This window comes from Portunus trituberculatus, chromosome 50, assembly GCF_017591435.1.
Source record: "Portunus trituberculatus isolate SZX2019 chromosome 50, ASM1759143v1, whole genome shotgun sequence".
Lineage (NCBI taxonomy): Eukaryota > Metazoa > Arthropoda > Malacostraca > Decapoda > Portunidae > Portunus > Portunus trituberculatus.
Genome location: NC_059304.1, coordinates 25,200,582 through 25,216,641, shown reverse-complemented (window position 1 = coordinate 25,216,641; position 16,060 = coordinate 25,200,582). Strand labels below are relative to the sequence as shown.

At 40.1% G+C, this 16,060-nt stretch overlaps 1 protein-coding gene across 6 annotated transcripts in view; it reads left to right on the top strand.

Moving 5' to 3' along the window:
- LOC123500095 (TBCC domain-containing protein 1-like) overlaps nt 1-15,754 on the top strand; it is a 185,822-nt gene extending 170,068 nt beyond the window's left edge. For all 6 annotated transcript variants that reach the window (XM_045248749.1, XM_045248753.1, XM_045248748.1 and 3 more), the window contains one exon: nt 15,113-15,754. In XM_045248749.1, the coding sequence (XP_045104684.1) occupies nt 15,113-15,214 (102 nt within the window). In that variant the 3' untranslated portion in view covers nt 15,215-15,754. The remainder of the gene's footprint in view (nt 1-15,112) is intronic.
- The last annotated feature ends 306 nt before the right edge of the window (nt 15,755-16,060 follow it).

Sequence of the window (16,060 nt, the reverse complement as noted above, 5' to 3'; positions counted from 1 at the left end):
TATCCTTTGTCTCACTGGCAACATGTCTGATCTTAGCCAAAGTGAGATCCTATTCCTGAGCATTAATCAAATTCTCCTTTGAAATTATGTTATTATACAAGTTGTCAGTAGAGGCAATCATTGGTGGAGGAGGTGGTGAAAGGGCAGGGGACTTGGACTGAGACCTGGTGACTGCACACACTGGGAAGAAGTGAGGGGATGTTTCGTCCAGGGTCTTAGTGGGACTTTCTGTTAAGGGAGAATCAAGAACAATTAAGTTTGGAACAGCCAAGTTACCCGCAAGATCATTACCCAGTACAAGATGTACCCCCGGTACTGGCAGTTCACCAGGTTTAATGGCTACCTCAACCTCTCCTGAAATGAACGGGCACTGTAAGCTAATATTAGCCAAGGGATAAGAGAGCTGTGATTCGAGACCTGTAAGGATCACCTTCTCCCAGTGAAAGCCTGTTTGATGTTAGGGATGACATCTTCCCTTAAGATGGATTGGGCAGCACCTGTATCACGCAGAACCTTGATATTTATTGCCTTGTCTTTACCATCAGTCAGGACACTTTACCTTGATACATGTACGAGTCATAAAGTTCTAGAGGAGAGTTGACAGGGTTAGCTAGGGCCACTGGTTTCTTGTTCTCAAATGTGTTAGGTTTAGGGGCCACAAAAGAAAATTGACGTTGAGAACCCTTGCAATTTGGGTGTCTACATTTTTGGATCGTGTGACCTGGCTTCTTACAGTATGTACACCAGGGGGAATTATATGCATTTGGCGAGAATCCGGTTGGCTTACCACCCCCAAAACCTTCCCCAAAGGAGGACCTAACATTAAATAGTGAACCACGACCTCTACTATCCAGGGATCCCATCAACAAAGCAAAGGCATCAGCCACTTTAGCGACAGACATAAGATCACTCTCTCCCCGTTCTTCCACATGCCTCAGAATATTAAAAGGTAACTTGTTCTTCCATTCTTCCAGGATCATTAGATTGAGCAACTCCGAAAAGGTGGTAATGTTAAGGGCGGCTAACCATTTCTTAAATTGTCTTAGTTTCTCACTAGCGAATTCAACATAGGTGTGAGACTCTGGTTTCACATACTTTCGAAACTGCTGTCTGTATCCATCAGAAGTGATAGAGTAGGCGTCTAGAATGTTACCTTTGATCTCTTCATATTCTACCTCATCACTAAGGCCGTTGTATACCCTATAAGCTTTTCCTACTAGCTTAGGGACAAAGAGAGAAACCCACTGATCCTTGGGCCATTTATTCCTATTAGCAATGCTCTCAAAAGCGCGAAATGACCCGTCAACATCAGATTCATCAAAAGGGGGAACTAGTGGAGCAGCTGTAGCAGGATTAAAGCTTGCTAACTGTTTCTTTATATCTATTTCTTCCCCTCTAAACTTAGCGTCATTTCGTAGGGTTAACTCCTGAAGTTCTAACTCTTTCTCCTGCCTTTTAAGTTGTAACTGAAATTCTCTCTCTTTATCTTTATCTTCTTTTTCTGCCTGTAGTTGCATTTGTTTTTCCTGTAGTTGCATTTGTCTTTCATGCATCTGGTATTCTAGTTTAAGCTTCTCAATTTCCCATTGACTTATCCTACTCTTATCCTGTTCTTCCTGGGGACTGTGTATTATAGTCCTCGTAGAGGCTGACATGGGAGTTAACTCTTCTATGGCATTTCCTAGCAACTGACCTTCTTGCACTAGATGTTCAACAACTACATTCTTAATGACCTCTTTAGTCATCTGAGACGTGATGGGAACATCAAAATGTTTAGCGATGGTCTTCCATTGGTCCTGCTTGATATTAGCACCTTTAAGTTGTTCCAGAGAAGGGTCGGCACAAAATCTTCAACGTTAAACTGAGCGGAAGCCATATTAAATAGATGTTAAACCACAACAAAAAATGATAAGCGAATTACTTAAGTGAGGAACTTGGCAGAGTGATAATAAAGGCAACCTTGAAATTACCTAGATTATACTTAAGTAAACACTTATGAGTACAATCACTAATGAGGGGTAAACTAGAGAGTTACGGCATTAAGAGGGATCCGGATTACTCTAGTTACGAGACTTGAGAGTGAGGAGCGAATTGTACTGAGACTTGTTATTGATAAGGAGGCGGATTAGTCTGAGAGACTAGTTAAAATGGCCGATTCTAACTAGCGAGAAAAATGATCCGAAGTGAGGGATTGAGGGTTTGCATGAACATATGATGATCCCAACACTTGGATAACACTTATTACACACCTGCCTATGTGCAAAAAATAGAGATAAGTGCTATCGGTGAACACGCCTTTCTACCTGGTTTCCTGCTCTACCACTGATATGCGATACCAATGAAAGTCACGAAGCACTTTTAACCCAAAAGGAGCCACTTGATCGCACAAAGGTAAATTTAAACCACACGCAGAGTAAGTCACAGAAAAAAAACACATCAGAGTCACAACACCACAGAAACACAAGCAATCACAGAAAAAAAGGTCACTGGAAAAATGGAACACTGAACATGGGTTATAATAGTCCTGTCACGGTCGCCAATTGTTACGTTCACCGGTTAAACTGGTAAGATTGGCATCGGGAGCCGTGAACAATAACAATAAAAAAACACTGCAGGTTCAACTGGTGAGGAAATGCAAAGGGGGCAGTTTAAAAAGCTATTTTAATAACCCATAATGAAACTGACACACATAGATATAACATGAGACATGAAACACAGATATATAACATGAAACACAGGAAAATGACATACACATATACATATAACACAGTAATAAATACAACAATAAAGAACCCAACTTAATACCTAACAATAATCCTAATCCTATATAGAGGCAATGTGGAAAACACGGACGAGGGGAAGTGATACTTATGCGGTGTCACAGTGGTGAAATGCTGGGTGATGGTTGATCCCACGGTAGACCCAAGAGGCCTTGTGTTCACTGGTTGAGGCTTGGATCTCAACTTCCAATCCGGAAAGCCAAGAGCTGGCTCAACACTTTTGGTTGAGTCGAAAGGGGCTGCGTGAATTCAACTTCGGGACAGTAGCGGGGCTTCATGAAACGGTGACGTGGAAGGGGAGGCGGAGAGGTGGCGAACGAGGTAACAAGCGGAGGAGGTGATGGTAGTAATGTATGTTACGGGCGGGCCGTAACACAATGGAAGAAAATAATCAACCGGTTAGCCATATTGATAGAATTTTCAGAGAGACGTATAATTTGCTAAGGAATATTGGAGTAGCATTTCACTATATTGACAAGGAAATGATGAAGAAATTGATAAGTACTAAAATAAGACCTAGATTGGAATATGCAGGAGTTGTGTGGACTCCCCATAAAAAGAAACACATAAGAAAATTAGAGAGACTACAAAAAATGGCTACAAGAATGGTTCCAGAATTTAAAGGGATGGCATATGAGGAGAGACTAAAGGCAATTGATCTACCAACCTTGGAGTAGAGAAGAGAGAGAGGGGATCTGATACAAGTTTATGAATTGATTAACGGAATGGATGAAGTGGATAATGAGAAACTGATCCTGAGAAGAATATGACTTTAGAAGCACAAGATCGCATAGTAAGAAACTAAGGAAGGGACGATGTCTGAGAGATGTTAAAAAATTTAGCTTCCCACAAAGATGTGTTGAGACTTGGAACAGTTTGAGTGAGGAAGTGGTATCAGCAAAGAGTGTACATAGTTTTAAAGAAAAATTGGATAAGTGTAGATATGGAGACGGGACCACACGAGCATAAAGCCCAGGCCCTGTAAAATTACAACTAGGTAAATACAACTAGGTAAATACACACACACACACACACACACACTACTGTGTGACCAGTAGGCGACCGTGGTGAATTCCACAAAGATATTAAAAAAAAAAAATTAATGACTCTAATGACACACACACACACACACACACACACACACACACACACACACACACACACACACACACACACACACACACACACACACAAACAAGGAAAACTTCAAGGCAGCGAGAAATGAATATGTTAAGGTGAGGAAGGAAGAGGAAAAGAACTTCGAAAAAGATATTGTCGAAAAATGTAAGGAGCAACTAAAATTGTTCTATAGATTCATAAATGGAAAAATTAGGCAAAAAGAAACAATAGAAAGGTTAAAAGGAGAGAACGGGATGGTGGAAGACCCCAAAAGTATGGCAGAACTATTAAATAATAAATTCCAGGAGGTCTTTACTAAAGAATCCAAATTTGAGAGGCTACAGGGTAATGGAGAGACAATCTATATGAAAGAGATTAAAGTAACCAAGCTTGAAATAAAAGAGTTAATGAAGGAACTGGATGAAGAGAAGGCAATGGGACCGGATGAAGTCTCAGGCAGAATACTAAAAGAATGTAGGGAAGAACTAGCAAGTCCTATATACAACATCATAAAATGCTCAATAGAAAATGGAACAGTGCCAGTAGAATGGAAAAGAGCTGAGGTGGTTCCCATATATAAGAGTGGAAGGAAAGAAGAACCTTTAAATTACAGACCGGTATCACTAACTAGTGTAATATGCAAGATGTGTGAAAGAATAATAAAGAAACAATGGATCGAGTTCCTTGAAGACAACAAATTAATATCAAATAGCCAATTTGGTTTTAGAAAAGGACGGTCTTGTGTAACTAATTTATTGAGTTTCTATTCTAGAATAGTTGATAGAGTACAAGAGAGAGGGATGGGTTGACTGCATCTACTTGGATTTAAAAAAGGCGTTTGACAAAGTGCCACATGCAAGATTACTGTGGAAGTTAGAGGAGAAGGGTGGCTTAAAAGGAAGCACATTGAGATGGATAGAAAATTACTTGAGGGGGAGAGAAATAAGGACGGTAGTTAAAGATATGAAGTCCAAGTGGAGAGCAGTAGAAAGCGGAGTGCCACAGGGGTCAGTATTGGCACCAATACTTTTCCTCATTTATATTAACAACATGCCAGAAGGAGTGAACAGCTACATAAATTTGTTTGCGGATGATACGAAACTGTGCAGAGTTATAAAGCAAAAGGAGGATTGTGAAATACTGCAAGAAGACCTAAATAAGATCTGGGAATGGAGTAAGAAGTGGGAAATGGAATTCAATGTGAACAAAAGCCATGTCATGGAAATGGGAAAGAGTGAAAGACGACCTGTAGGAATCTATAAGATGGGAGATGGTGTAGAACTGGAGAAAGTCAAAAAGGAAAAGGACTTAGGAGTGACGATGGAAGAAAACAATCAACCAGTAAGCCATATTGATAAAATTTTTAGAGAAACATATAATTTGCTGAGGAATATTGGAGTAGCATTTCACTACATGGACAAAGAAATGATGAAGAAATTGATAAATACTATAATAAGACCTAGATTGGAATATGCAGGAGTAGTGTGGACCCCTCATAAAAATAAACACATAAGGAAGTTGGAGAGACTACAAAAAATAGCTACAAGAATGGTTCCAGAATTTGAAGGGATGACATATGAGGAGGGACTAAAGTCTATGGATTTACCAACCCTGGAACAAAGAAGGGAGAGAGGAGACCTAATACAAGTTGATAAATTGATCAACGGAATGGACCAAGTGGATAATGAGAAACTGATCCTGAGAGAAGAATATGACATTGGAAGCACAAGATCGCATAGTAAAAAGCTGAGAAAAGGAAGATGTCTGAGAGATGTTAAAAAATATAGTTTCCCGCAAAAATGTATTGAGACGTGGAACAGTTTAAATGAAGAAGTAGTGTCTGCAACGAGTGTGCATACTTTTAAAGTAAGATTGGATAAGTGTAGATATGGAGACGGGGCCACACGGGCATAAAGCCCAGGCCCTGTAAAACTACAACTAGGTAAAATACACTGTCGGCTGAAGTGAGCGGACGTAAAACCAGAGCTCCTGTGTGATACGCTGCCAATTCTGGAGAGGAACCCAGCAGACCTGGTGATGCTACAGGGGGGCAGGGGGTTAGCTTAGTGGTTCTGTCTCCAAAGACTTATTGAATTTGCTTAAATTTTGAGGTCGAAAGGAGTATGGAGGAGGATGACGCCATAGACGGCGTGGTTGGCACTGCCCGATGTGTAAACAAAGGACTGGGAGCGACACCGAGGGGAGCTAGAAGTGAGATTATAGAAACACCCCTAGGATTGAGACAGCTGGGTGACTGGAGTAAAGAGAGGGAGTTTTTGGGCTTTAAGGAGGATAGAGTTAACATGAGAAGGATCATCATTATGGATAAGGAACTTAAAGCCTTGAAGGAGATGGTCGCTGTCATGTTCGAAAAGCAGAACCAGCTGATTACCGAGAATCTAGAACTGAGAGAGAGATGTTTAAACTTAGAAAGTACTGTTAAGATGAACCATGAGATGAAAAAAAACTAGAGGAAATAAAAAGGGAGAATAGCACCCTAAAGGGCAAATGTACAAATTATGAAGCTGCATTACAAGGGCTGCAGGAAAAGCTGGACTCCAATTTAGAGACAGTCAAAGAGATGAGTGAAAGGAGACTGGATGAATAGAAAAAAGATTGAAAAAAGGAACGAGAAGAAGAAAAAGTCAATTTCGCTGAAGTAGTTAGGCAACAAATAAAGGAGAAAACTAAGGACACAGTTATACAGGTGATCAAAGAAAAGGAAGAATTAGTGAGATATGGTGGACAAAAAGAAATGTATGGTTATATATGGACTAGAAGAAAAAAAGAACCCAGTGAAATTTGTGAGGGAGGAGAAAGAAATGGTTAAAGAAATGATCTCTGTAGTGCAAGATAAAGAACAGAGTCTTGATAAAGAAATAGAAGAAATATATAGGCTGGGTAAATATAGTGAGGGAACCAAAAGATCTCTAAAAGTCAAAATGAGATCACAAGTAGGGATAGAAGAAATATTAGCTAGGACTGGAAAGCTGGCTGAAAAGGCAGAATATAAGCATATCTGGATAAAGTGAGAGATGTACCAGGTAGAAAGGGAAAAAGAGAGAGAACTGAGGAGTGAAGCTAAGGAAAAAAATTAAAGAAGGACAGAGAATGAAAAGGAGTTTTATTGGAGAGTGCTAGACATGAGACTGAGGAAATGGTATATTTGGGAAGGGGAAGGAAAGCATTAAGAGTCATGTATACAAACATAGATGGGTTTATATCAGGAAGTTTGGAAGGGAGAGATTATATATTGGAAAAAAGGGCCAGATGTGGTATGTATGACAGAAACAAAGTTAAGTGAGGATGTCCAAGTGAATTTTAAAGAGCAAGGATACAATGTTTGGAGGAGAGACAGAAAGGGAAAAGCAAGAGGGGGAGTATTGATCATGACTCGAGAGAATATATATGTGGAAGAGATACAGTCCGGAGATGGACTGGCAGAGGTTTTAAGTATAACAATAAGGACCAATGGGAGGGAAAAAGGAGTATCATAGTTGCATATGTACCACCAAAGACTAATACATGGAGGCTTGATGTACATAAGGAAATACAAAAGGAAGTGCTAAACTGCCTGGATAACATACTAAGGAAGGATAGAAGAGTGTTACTCGTGTTAGATCTAAACTGCAACACATCAATTGGGAAGAAATGGATGCAAGCAGTCGCGCTGGACGTTAGGGGGATGACGTGCTACAACTGGCTATGGTAAACACATTCGATCAATAGGTGAAAGATTATACAAGATATAGAGGGGAAGATGATCCATCAATGCTGGATTTGGTATTTACAAAAAAACCGGAGCCATGTCCAGACATCAAATATCATACTCCAATAGGAAAAAGTGATCATGTGGTCCTAGAAATCAAATTAGAGGATTGGCAAATTTTGGAATATAATGAGGGACACAAACACAAGAGCCGGAACCATGCTAAATCAAGTTTTGGGGCATTAAGAAGTTATTTTGGTAGTATTGATTGGAAAGAAATTATGCAGGGAAAGACAATTCAAGGAAAGTATGATATATTTCTAGACAAGTATAATGAGTGAGTAAAGAGATATGTTCCTGAATATAGAGTAAAAAAGAGCAAACACACCTGGTATAATGCTATATGTGCAAAAGCTAAGAAGTGTAAGGATGCAGCATGGAAAAAAAATAAAGAAGGCAACGTAATGAAATAAATACGAAGCATTATAAAGGCACGAAATGATTACATTAGGATAAGAAAGGAGGAGGAGAGAAACTTTGAAAAGGTGTAGTGAAGAGAAGTGAAAAAGAACCCAAGCTTTTTTATAAGTATATAAATGGTAAAATGACAAACAGAGAGACCATTACTAAGTTGATTAAGGGGAATACGATATACGAAACATCGGAAGAAATGAGTGTACTTATGAATGACAGCTTTAAATCAGTGTTTAATGAAGAGGGAGAGTTTATAAAGCCAATCAACCCAGTGGCACAGGAAGGATCAAGAGACATTGTGGTAAGAAAACAGAAAATTAGAGAATTGCTAGAAAAGGTGGATGTGAGGAAGGCAATGGGATCAGATGGAGTGTCAGGATGGACATTAAGGGAATGTAGTGAGCAATTGGCAGAACCCATTTGGGATGTAATTAACAACTCTTTAAGGGAACGGAAGGAACCAAAGGAATGGAAAAGAGCCAATATTGTCCCATTATACAAAGGAGGAAAAATGACTGAGCCCCTAAATTATAGACCAGTGTCACTAACCAGTGTGGTGGGTAAGATCTATGAAATTGTCATCAAAGAAAAATGGTTGGAGTATCTGGAGAAAAATTAAATCCTTAATAATTCCCAATTTGGTTTAAGAAAAGGGAGATCATGTATAACAAACTTACTAAGCTTTTATACAAAAGTAATAGATGAAGTACAAGGAAGAGTTGGATGGGTGGATGCAGTGTATCTAGACATTAAAAAGGCTTTTGACAGAGTACCACACAGAAGACTTCTATGGAAAATAGAACACATGGGCAGAATTAAGGGAAATATCTTAAATTGGATGACCAATTACTTAACAGATAGGGAAATGAGGACAGTGATAAGAGATACACAATCAAGTTCGAGCACTGTAACTAGTGGCGTACCACAGGGTTCGGTGTTGGCACCAATAATGTTCCAAATATATGTCAACGATATACAAGAGGGTTTGAGTAGCTAGATAAATTTGTTTGCAGATGATGCCAAGCTTTTGAGAGTTATAAAAAAACAAAATGATTGTATGGAATTACAGAAAGATATTGATAAGATCTGTACATGGAGCCAAAGTGGAAATTAGAATTTAATACTAAGAAATGCCATGTAATGGAAATTGATAAAAGTAATAGAAGACCTACATGGGAATATAAAATGGGGGAAGAAATTATAATGAAAAGAAGTGAAGAGAAAAACCTGGGAGTGATTATACAAGACACCCTGACTCCTGAAAGACATATAAATGGATTATTTGCTTCAACGTACAAGATACTAACGTACATCAGGGTAGTATTCAATTATATGGATAAAAGTATGATGAAAAAGATATTAATCATTATGATAAGACCTAGACTAGAATATGCAGCAGTGGTATGGTTGCCATATAGGCACAAAGATATCAAGAAACTAGAAAGGATACAAAGGGCTGCTATAAAGATGGTCCCTGAAATAAAAGATCTTCCCTATGAAGAAAGACTGAAGGAGATGGAGCTACCAACTTTGAAGGATAGACGGGAAAGAGGAGACCTAATAATGATGTATAAGTTAGTAAATTGTATGGAGAAGATAGATAGACAAGACCTGGTAACACTGACAGAGCAGGGAGACCGACAAACAAGAGGACATTCTAAGAAAATCATGAAAAGTCAGTGTTATAGGAATATCAAGAAGTTCAGTTTTCCACATAGGACAGTAGACATCTGGAATGGATTAAGTGAAGAGATTGTACCAGCAGAAAGTGTGCACAAATTTAAGGAGAAATTAGATAAATGTAGATATGGAGACAGGTCACTATGAACCCTGTAACATACAACTAGGTAAATACACACACTTACTTTAAACTTTAAAGAAAAATTGGATAAATGGAGACATGGAAATAGGACAGTATGAGCCTTGATTGAACCTTGTACAATACAACTAGGTAAATACGCACACACATACACACACAGGAGGAGGTACAGTACTCGACGCAGCAGTAGGCCAAGCGGTAAAAAAATGGCACATAGTTATGGAAATATTCAATAAACAACAGTCTGTACTTACATTCAATGCTTTGTTGGGTTTCCTTTCCTCCTGATGACGTCCTTAGGCCTCATGGGGACAGACAGTGCCAGATTTTGTAGTATTTGGGGGTCAATACGATCCCATGAGGCACGAATCTCCCTCTCGAGCTTAGGAACAGACGACACATCCTTCCCCTGCAGATCTCTTTTCACGATCTGCCACAGGTTTTCTATGGGGTTAAGGTCCAAGCTGTTGCCTGGCCAATCATTAATAAACTGCACCTCACAATCACGAAGCCACTGGGTTACTGATTGGGCTGTATGAGGCTTGGCCCCGTCTTGTTGGAAGACAATAGCCTCAGTGTCTTCAAATGCCTGGGGCAGGACGTCACACAGCAACTCTAAGTAATTATGTTGATTTACTTTTTCTTTATTATGAAAAACATGAAGTTGTGCCTTATCGTGACCGGTAAAGGCACCCCACACCATCAAAGAGTCTGGATGCTTAACCGTAGCACACGTGTAGCGGGGTCTAGTGGGTCACTACCGCGTGGCCTGTACACGTTTCCATCCCTATTGCAAGTCACCGTAAAGGTGCTTTCATCAGACTATAGTACAGTCAGTCACTTCTCCTCATCCCACGCTCAGTATTTCCTGGCAAACTCAACCCTATTCACTTTGTGCCTACGGATGAGGAGGGGCATCTTCACTGTGCGATGGTTGCTGTAGCCCAACTCGGCTATGAGGCGGGACACCTTACGCTCAGAGACGTCTCCCAGCAACCTAGGGTTTTCTTCCTTAATTTTTCTGGCTGTGATACAAGGGTTAGACTCTAAGACACGCTTCACTATGTTCCTGCAACAATCACTGTTTTTTTTTTACTAGACCCTGGCCTTCTTTCATGGGTTGGTGTGTCCCGGCTGCCCTGCTGGTTGAATCTGGCAACCCAACGGCATACAGAACGCTCACTCACACCAAGTTGTGCAACTATATCCTTTGCTTGCAGCCCAGATTCTTTCAATGCGATGATCTAAGCAATCTTATCTTGCCCTAAATATGTGTTTTTCCCCATATTAAGAACACAGAACCACTGATAACATCGCGACGTGGCAATAACACGCGGTATTAATCGTCGTGAGTCTCTCGTGAATACGTCATCCACTGGCAACTGGAGAGTGACTAAGCCATTTCTGGCGCCCGCAACATTAAGCTCCGCCCCACCGGCCAACTAAGAAGTCCTAAAAGTTTCGTACAGAGTATCGATCAATTTTTTTTTCGCTAAATTGTAGGCCGGGCGAGTAGGACCCGGCCTACTGCCGCGTCGAGTACTGTAGTAGACACTTACGGAAACAACAATTTACTCCCAGTGAGCTCTAATAGCACTAGTTCAGGTGGTGTTGTGAACTTTCCATTAAAGCTAGTTGTGATCTCGCTTAATGTTTCCCTTTGTGTCTCACAACTCAAGGGAGCAGTCACAGCCTGCCCTCTAAAGACAACTCTCTTTCTTCGCACAAAACTACATGCACTTACTACACACACACACACCCTTCACTTAAAATTGAAAAAACTCAAAATTTTAAGTTAAGACTCCAAATCCAGCCTAGAAATCCCCTTATGGGGAGGGGACCAGAAATGTACCTAGGTCAGACTGCTCTCCTATTGGTGACCCAAAATGTCTTGAAACCTCCTTCAACTTTTTTTTCATTAACTTCTGCAACATTTGCAGTCTTAGATCTAATTTTCAATCTGTGGAACACCACCTCTCCTCTACTAAACCTCATCTTCTTTTCCTCACCAAACCACAGCTGTCTGAGGCAACTAACAGTAGCCCTTTCTTTGTTTCCTCCTACTTTCTCTATTCTCATTTTTGCTCTAAAGCTGGATTTTGCATCTATGTGCGCAACAACTTAACTTGCTCTCTTGCCCACGGTCTTGAATCTTCCAAGTTTTCTATCATCTGGCTTAGACTCAACAGTCACTCTCAAACTAAATTTATCTGTGCTGTCTATCTCTCCCCTAACTCCTCTTACTATAGTAATTTCTTTGACTAATCAGATTCCAATATGGAGCACATTTTGTCCCTCTACCCTTTCACAGAGATCTCCGTCCTTGGAGATTTCAATTTTCACCACCAGCTATGGCTTTCCTCTCCCTTCACTGACCATCCTGGTGAACTAGCCTTCAACTTTGCTATCCTCCATGACCTAGAGCAACTGGTGCAACACCCTACTCGTATTCCTGACTGTCTTGAAGACATGCCCAACATTCTTGATCTTTTCCTCAGCTCTAATCCTTCTTCTTATGCTGTTAACCATCTTTTCTGTTGGGTTCCTCCAATCACAATCCCATTTTTGTATCTTGACCTATTTCTCCAATCTCTCCTCAGGATCCCTCAAAGCAGAGATGCTTCTGGTGTTTTACCTCTGCCATATGGGGGAACCTGAGGAGGTATTATGTTGATTTTCCTTGGAATGATTACTGTTTTCATGTCAGAGACACATCTCTTTGTGTTGAATGCATAACAGAGGTGATAGTGTCTGGTATGGAGGTGTACATTCCTCATTTTTTTTCTTAACATAAACCTTCTAAACCTTGGTTTAACACAGCCTGTTCACGTGCTATACATGATAGAAAGGTTGCCCACAAAACGTACTTGAGCCTTCCATCTCCTGAATCTCATGCATTTTATATTTCTGCCTGGAATCATGCCAAGTCTGTTCTTCAACTTGCCAAACATTCCTTCATAAATAGAAAATGTCAAAATCTTTCAAACTCTCAACTCCCCTCATGACATCTAGCATCTGGCCAGAAGCATGTCCAATAACTTTACTTCTTCATCTTTCCCTCCTTTATTTCATTCTGATGGCACCACTGCCATCTCATCTGTCTCTAAAACTGAATTTTTCTCTCAAACCTTTGCTAAAACTCCACCTTGGATGATTCTGGGCTTGTCCCTCCCCTCTCCTCCTCCCTCTGACTATTTCATGCCTACAATTAAGGTTTTTTGTAATGATGCTTTCTATGTCCTCACTGGCCTAAACCCTTGGAAGGCTTATGGACGTGATGGGGTCCTTCCTATTGTTCTCAAAAACTGTGCTACAGTGCTTGCACCTTGCCTGGCCAAACTCTTTCAACTATGTCTATTGACCTTTCCTTCTTGCTGGAAGTTTGCCTACATTCAGCCTGTTCCTAAACAGGGTGACCATTCTAATCCCTCAAACTACTGTCCTATAGCTTTAATCTCTTGCTTGTCTAAAGTTTTTTAATCAGTCCTCAATAGGAAGACTCTTAAACATCTGTCACTTCACAATCTTTTATCTGATCATCAGTATGGCTTCCATCAAAGTTGCTCTATTGGTGATATCCTGGCATTCCTTACTGATTCTTGGTCATCCTCTTTTAGAGATTTCAGTGAAACTTTTGCTGTCGCGTTAGACATATCAAAAGCTTTTGATATAGTCTGACACAAAGCTTTGTTTTCCAAACTGCCCTCCTACAGTTTCTATCCTTCTCTCTACAACTGTATCTCAAGTGTCCTTTCCAACCATTCTATTGCTGCTGTAGACGGCCACTATTCTTGTCGTAAATTCATTAATAGTGGTGTTCCTCAGGGTTTCTTTCCTGTCACCCACTCTCTTTATGTTATTCGTTAATCATTATCTTAACCAAACTTCTTTCCCTATCCACTCCTATGCTAATGATACCACACTTCATCTTTCCACATCTTTTGAGAGACGACCAACCCTTCAGGACGTCAACAGAATATGCAGGGATGCCACAGAACGCCTGACATCTGATCTCTTTAAGATTTCTGATTGGGGTAGAGAAAACTTTGTAGTTTTCAATGCCTCGAAAACTCAATTCCTCCATCTACCAACTCAACACAACTTTCCAGACAACTATCCCCTCTTCTTCAGTGACACTCAACTGTCTTCCTCTTTCACACTAAATATCCTCGGTCTGTCCTTTACTCATAATCTTAACTGGAAACTTCACATCTTATCTCTTGCTAAAGCAGCTTCAATGAAGTTAGGAGTTCTGTGGTGTCTCCGCCAGTTTTTCTCACTCCTCCATCTGCTCAATCTGTACAAGGGCCTTATCCATCCTTGTATGGAGTATTCTTTGCATGTTTGGGGAGGTTCCACTCAAACAGCTTTATTAGATAGGGTGGAATCAAAACCTTTTCATCTCCTCAAGTCCCTTCTTCTGACTGACTGTCTTCAGCCTCTTTCTCACTGCCAAAATGTTGCATCTCTTTCTATCTTTTATCACTATTTTCATGGTAACATTCTACTGATCTTGCTAACTGCATGTCTCCCCTCCTCCTGCAGCCTTGCTGCACAAGGCTTTCTTCTTCCTCTCATCCCTATTCTGTCCAACCCTCTAATACAAGAGTTAACTATTATTCTCAATCATTCATACCTTTCACTGGTAAACTCTGGAACTCCCTGCCTGCTTCTGTATTTCCATCTTCCTAAAACTTAACTTCTTTTAAGAGAGAAGTGTCAAGAAATTTGTCCCTGGCTTTTGACTGATTCTTTCTATCTTTTTGGAGACTTCAATTCCAGTGGGCCTTCTCTCTCTCTCTCTCTCTCTCTCTCTCTCTCTCTCTCTCTCTCTCTCTCTCTCTCTCTCTCTCTCTCTCTCTCTCTCTCTCTCTCTCGGCAGTTCTCCCTCTTATATAAGAAAAAAAAACAAAAAACTGCTCACTAGCTCAGGCCTTGCTTGTGACTTACCAATGTTCATGCCCTGCTCAGAAGGCAAAGGTTTTTTAAAAGTGAATAAGCAGTTACTATTCTTCCTCTAGAAAAGATTGAGAATGTGTTGTGTAAAAGATTTTAGCTTTATCTGTAACTCTGAACTCCATGTGGGTGGTATCATAATTTTGAGTCCAGCATGTGACCCTCAAACTAATTCCCTCCACATTGAGTAAAATTTAATATTGTGTCTTATTTTTAACATAATTACAATAACATGATGTATTTCTTACATTGTAGTCTTGGCTGAGAGAAACTGGGAAACAACGGGAGCTTGATCAGCTGGAGAAGTTAGCAGTCACACTGAAGTATGAGAGAGTGGCTAAGACAACAGCCATATGAAAGAGACAAGTAGGTTTATGGACAGCTCTCAAGACTCCTTGAAGCATCAGTTGCCAAGCACCAAATGAGTACCAGTCAAGATTTCTCTTTTGTGGGAATATATGAAATTATCATTTTATGCTACATTTCCATGATATCATCAAGCAATTATTTCTGAAAGGTATAAATCCTGGTTAGGTTTTTATGTGCATACATGAATAATATTTATATCAATACAGTGGAGACTCAATACTCGAAAGACTAAATAGTCGAACTTTTCAATAGTTGAACGCAAAAGTTCGACTTAATACTCAAAAAAATATGTTACTGGAACATCCGTCCACGTGGCTGTAAACAAAGTATCTTTATCTTACTGCCGCCCCACGTGCCCCACCGGCTGGCCACTGCAGCCAGTTGATCTTCCACGGTCAGACATTGTCCTGCGCTTTCTCTCTGGATTATTATTATTTTTTTTTTTTAATTATTATTTTTTGTTTTCTTCCATTTAGAAGCTTACAATGGCACCGAAGAGGCTTGTTAGTGGTGAGAATAAGCCTACAAGAAAAAATGTAGTGACAACCATCGGAAGAAAAAAAAGATTATTGATAGATACCAGAAAGGAGGAAGAATAACCAATCTTACAGCTGAGTACTGTATGGCTAAATCTACAGTAGCCACAATACTGAAGAAGAAAGAGCTCATTAAAAGAGCTGATGTGGCACTTGGTGTGAAAAGACAATTTAAGCGACCTGCGGCAGTGGAAGAAATGGAGAAATTGTTGATTGTATGTATAAACGAAAAGCAGATGGCTGGCGATTCTTTGTCAGAAGGCATAATCTGTGCGAAGGCTAGGCTGCTACATCGTGA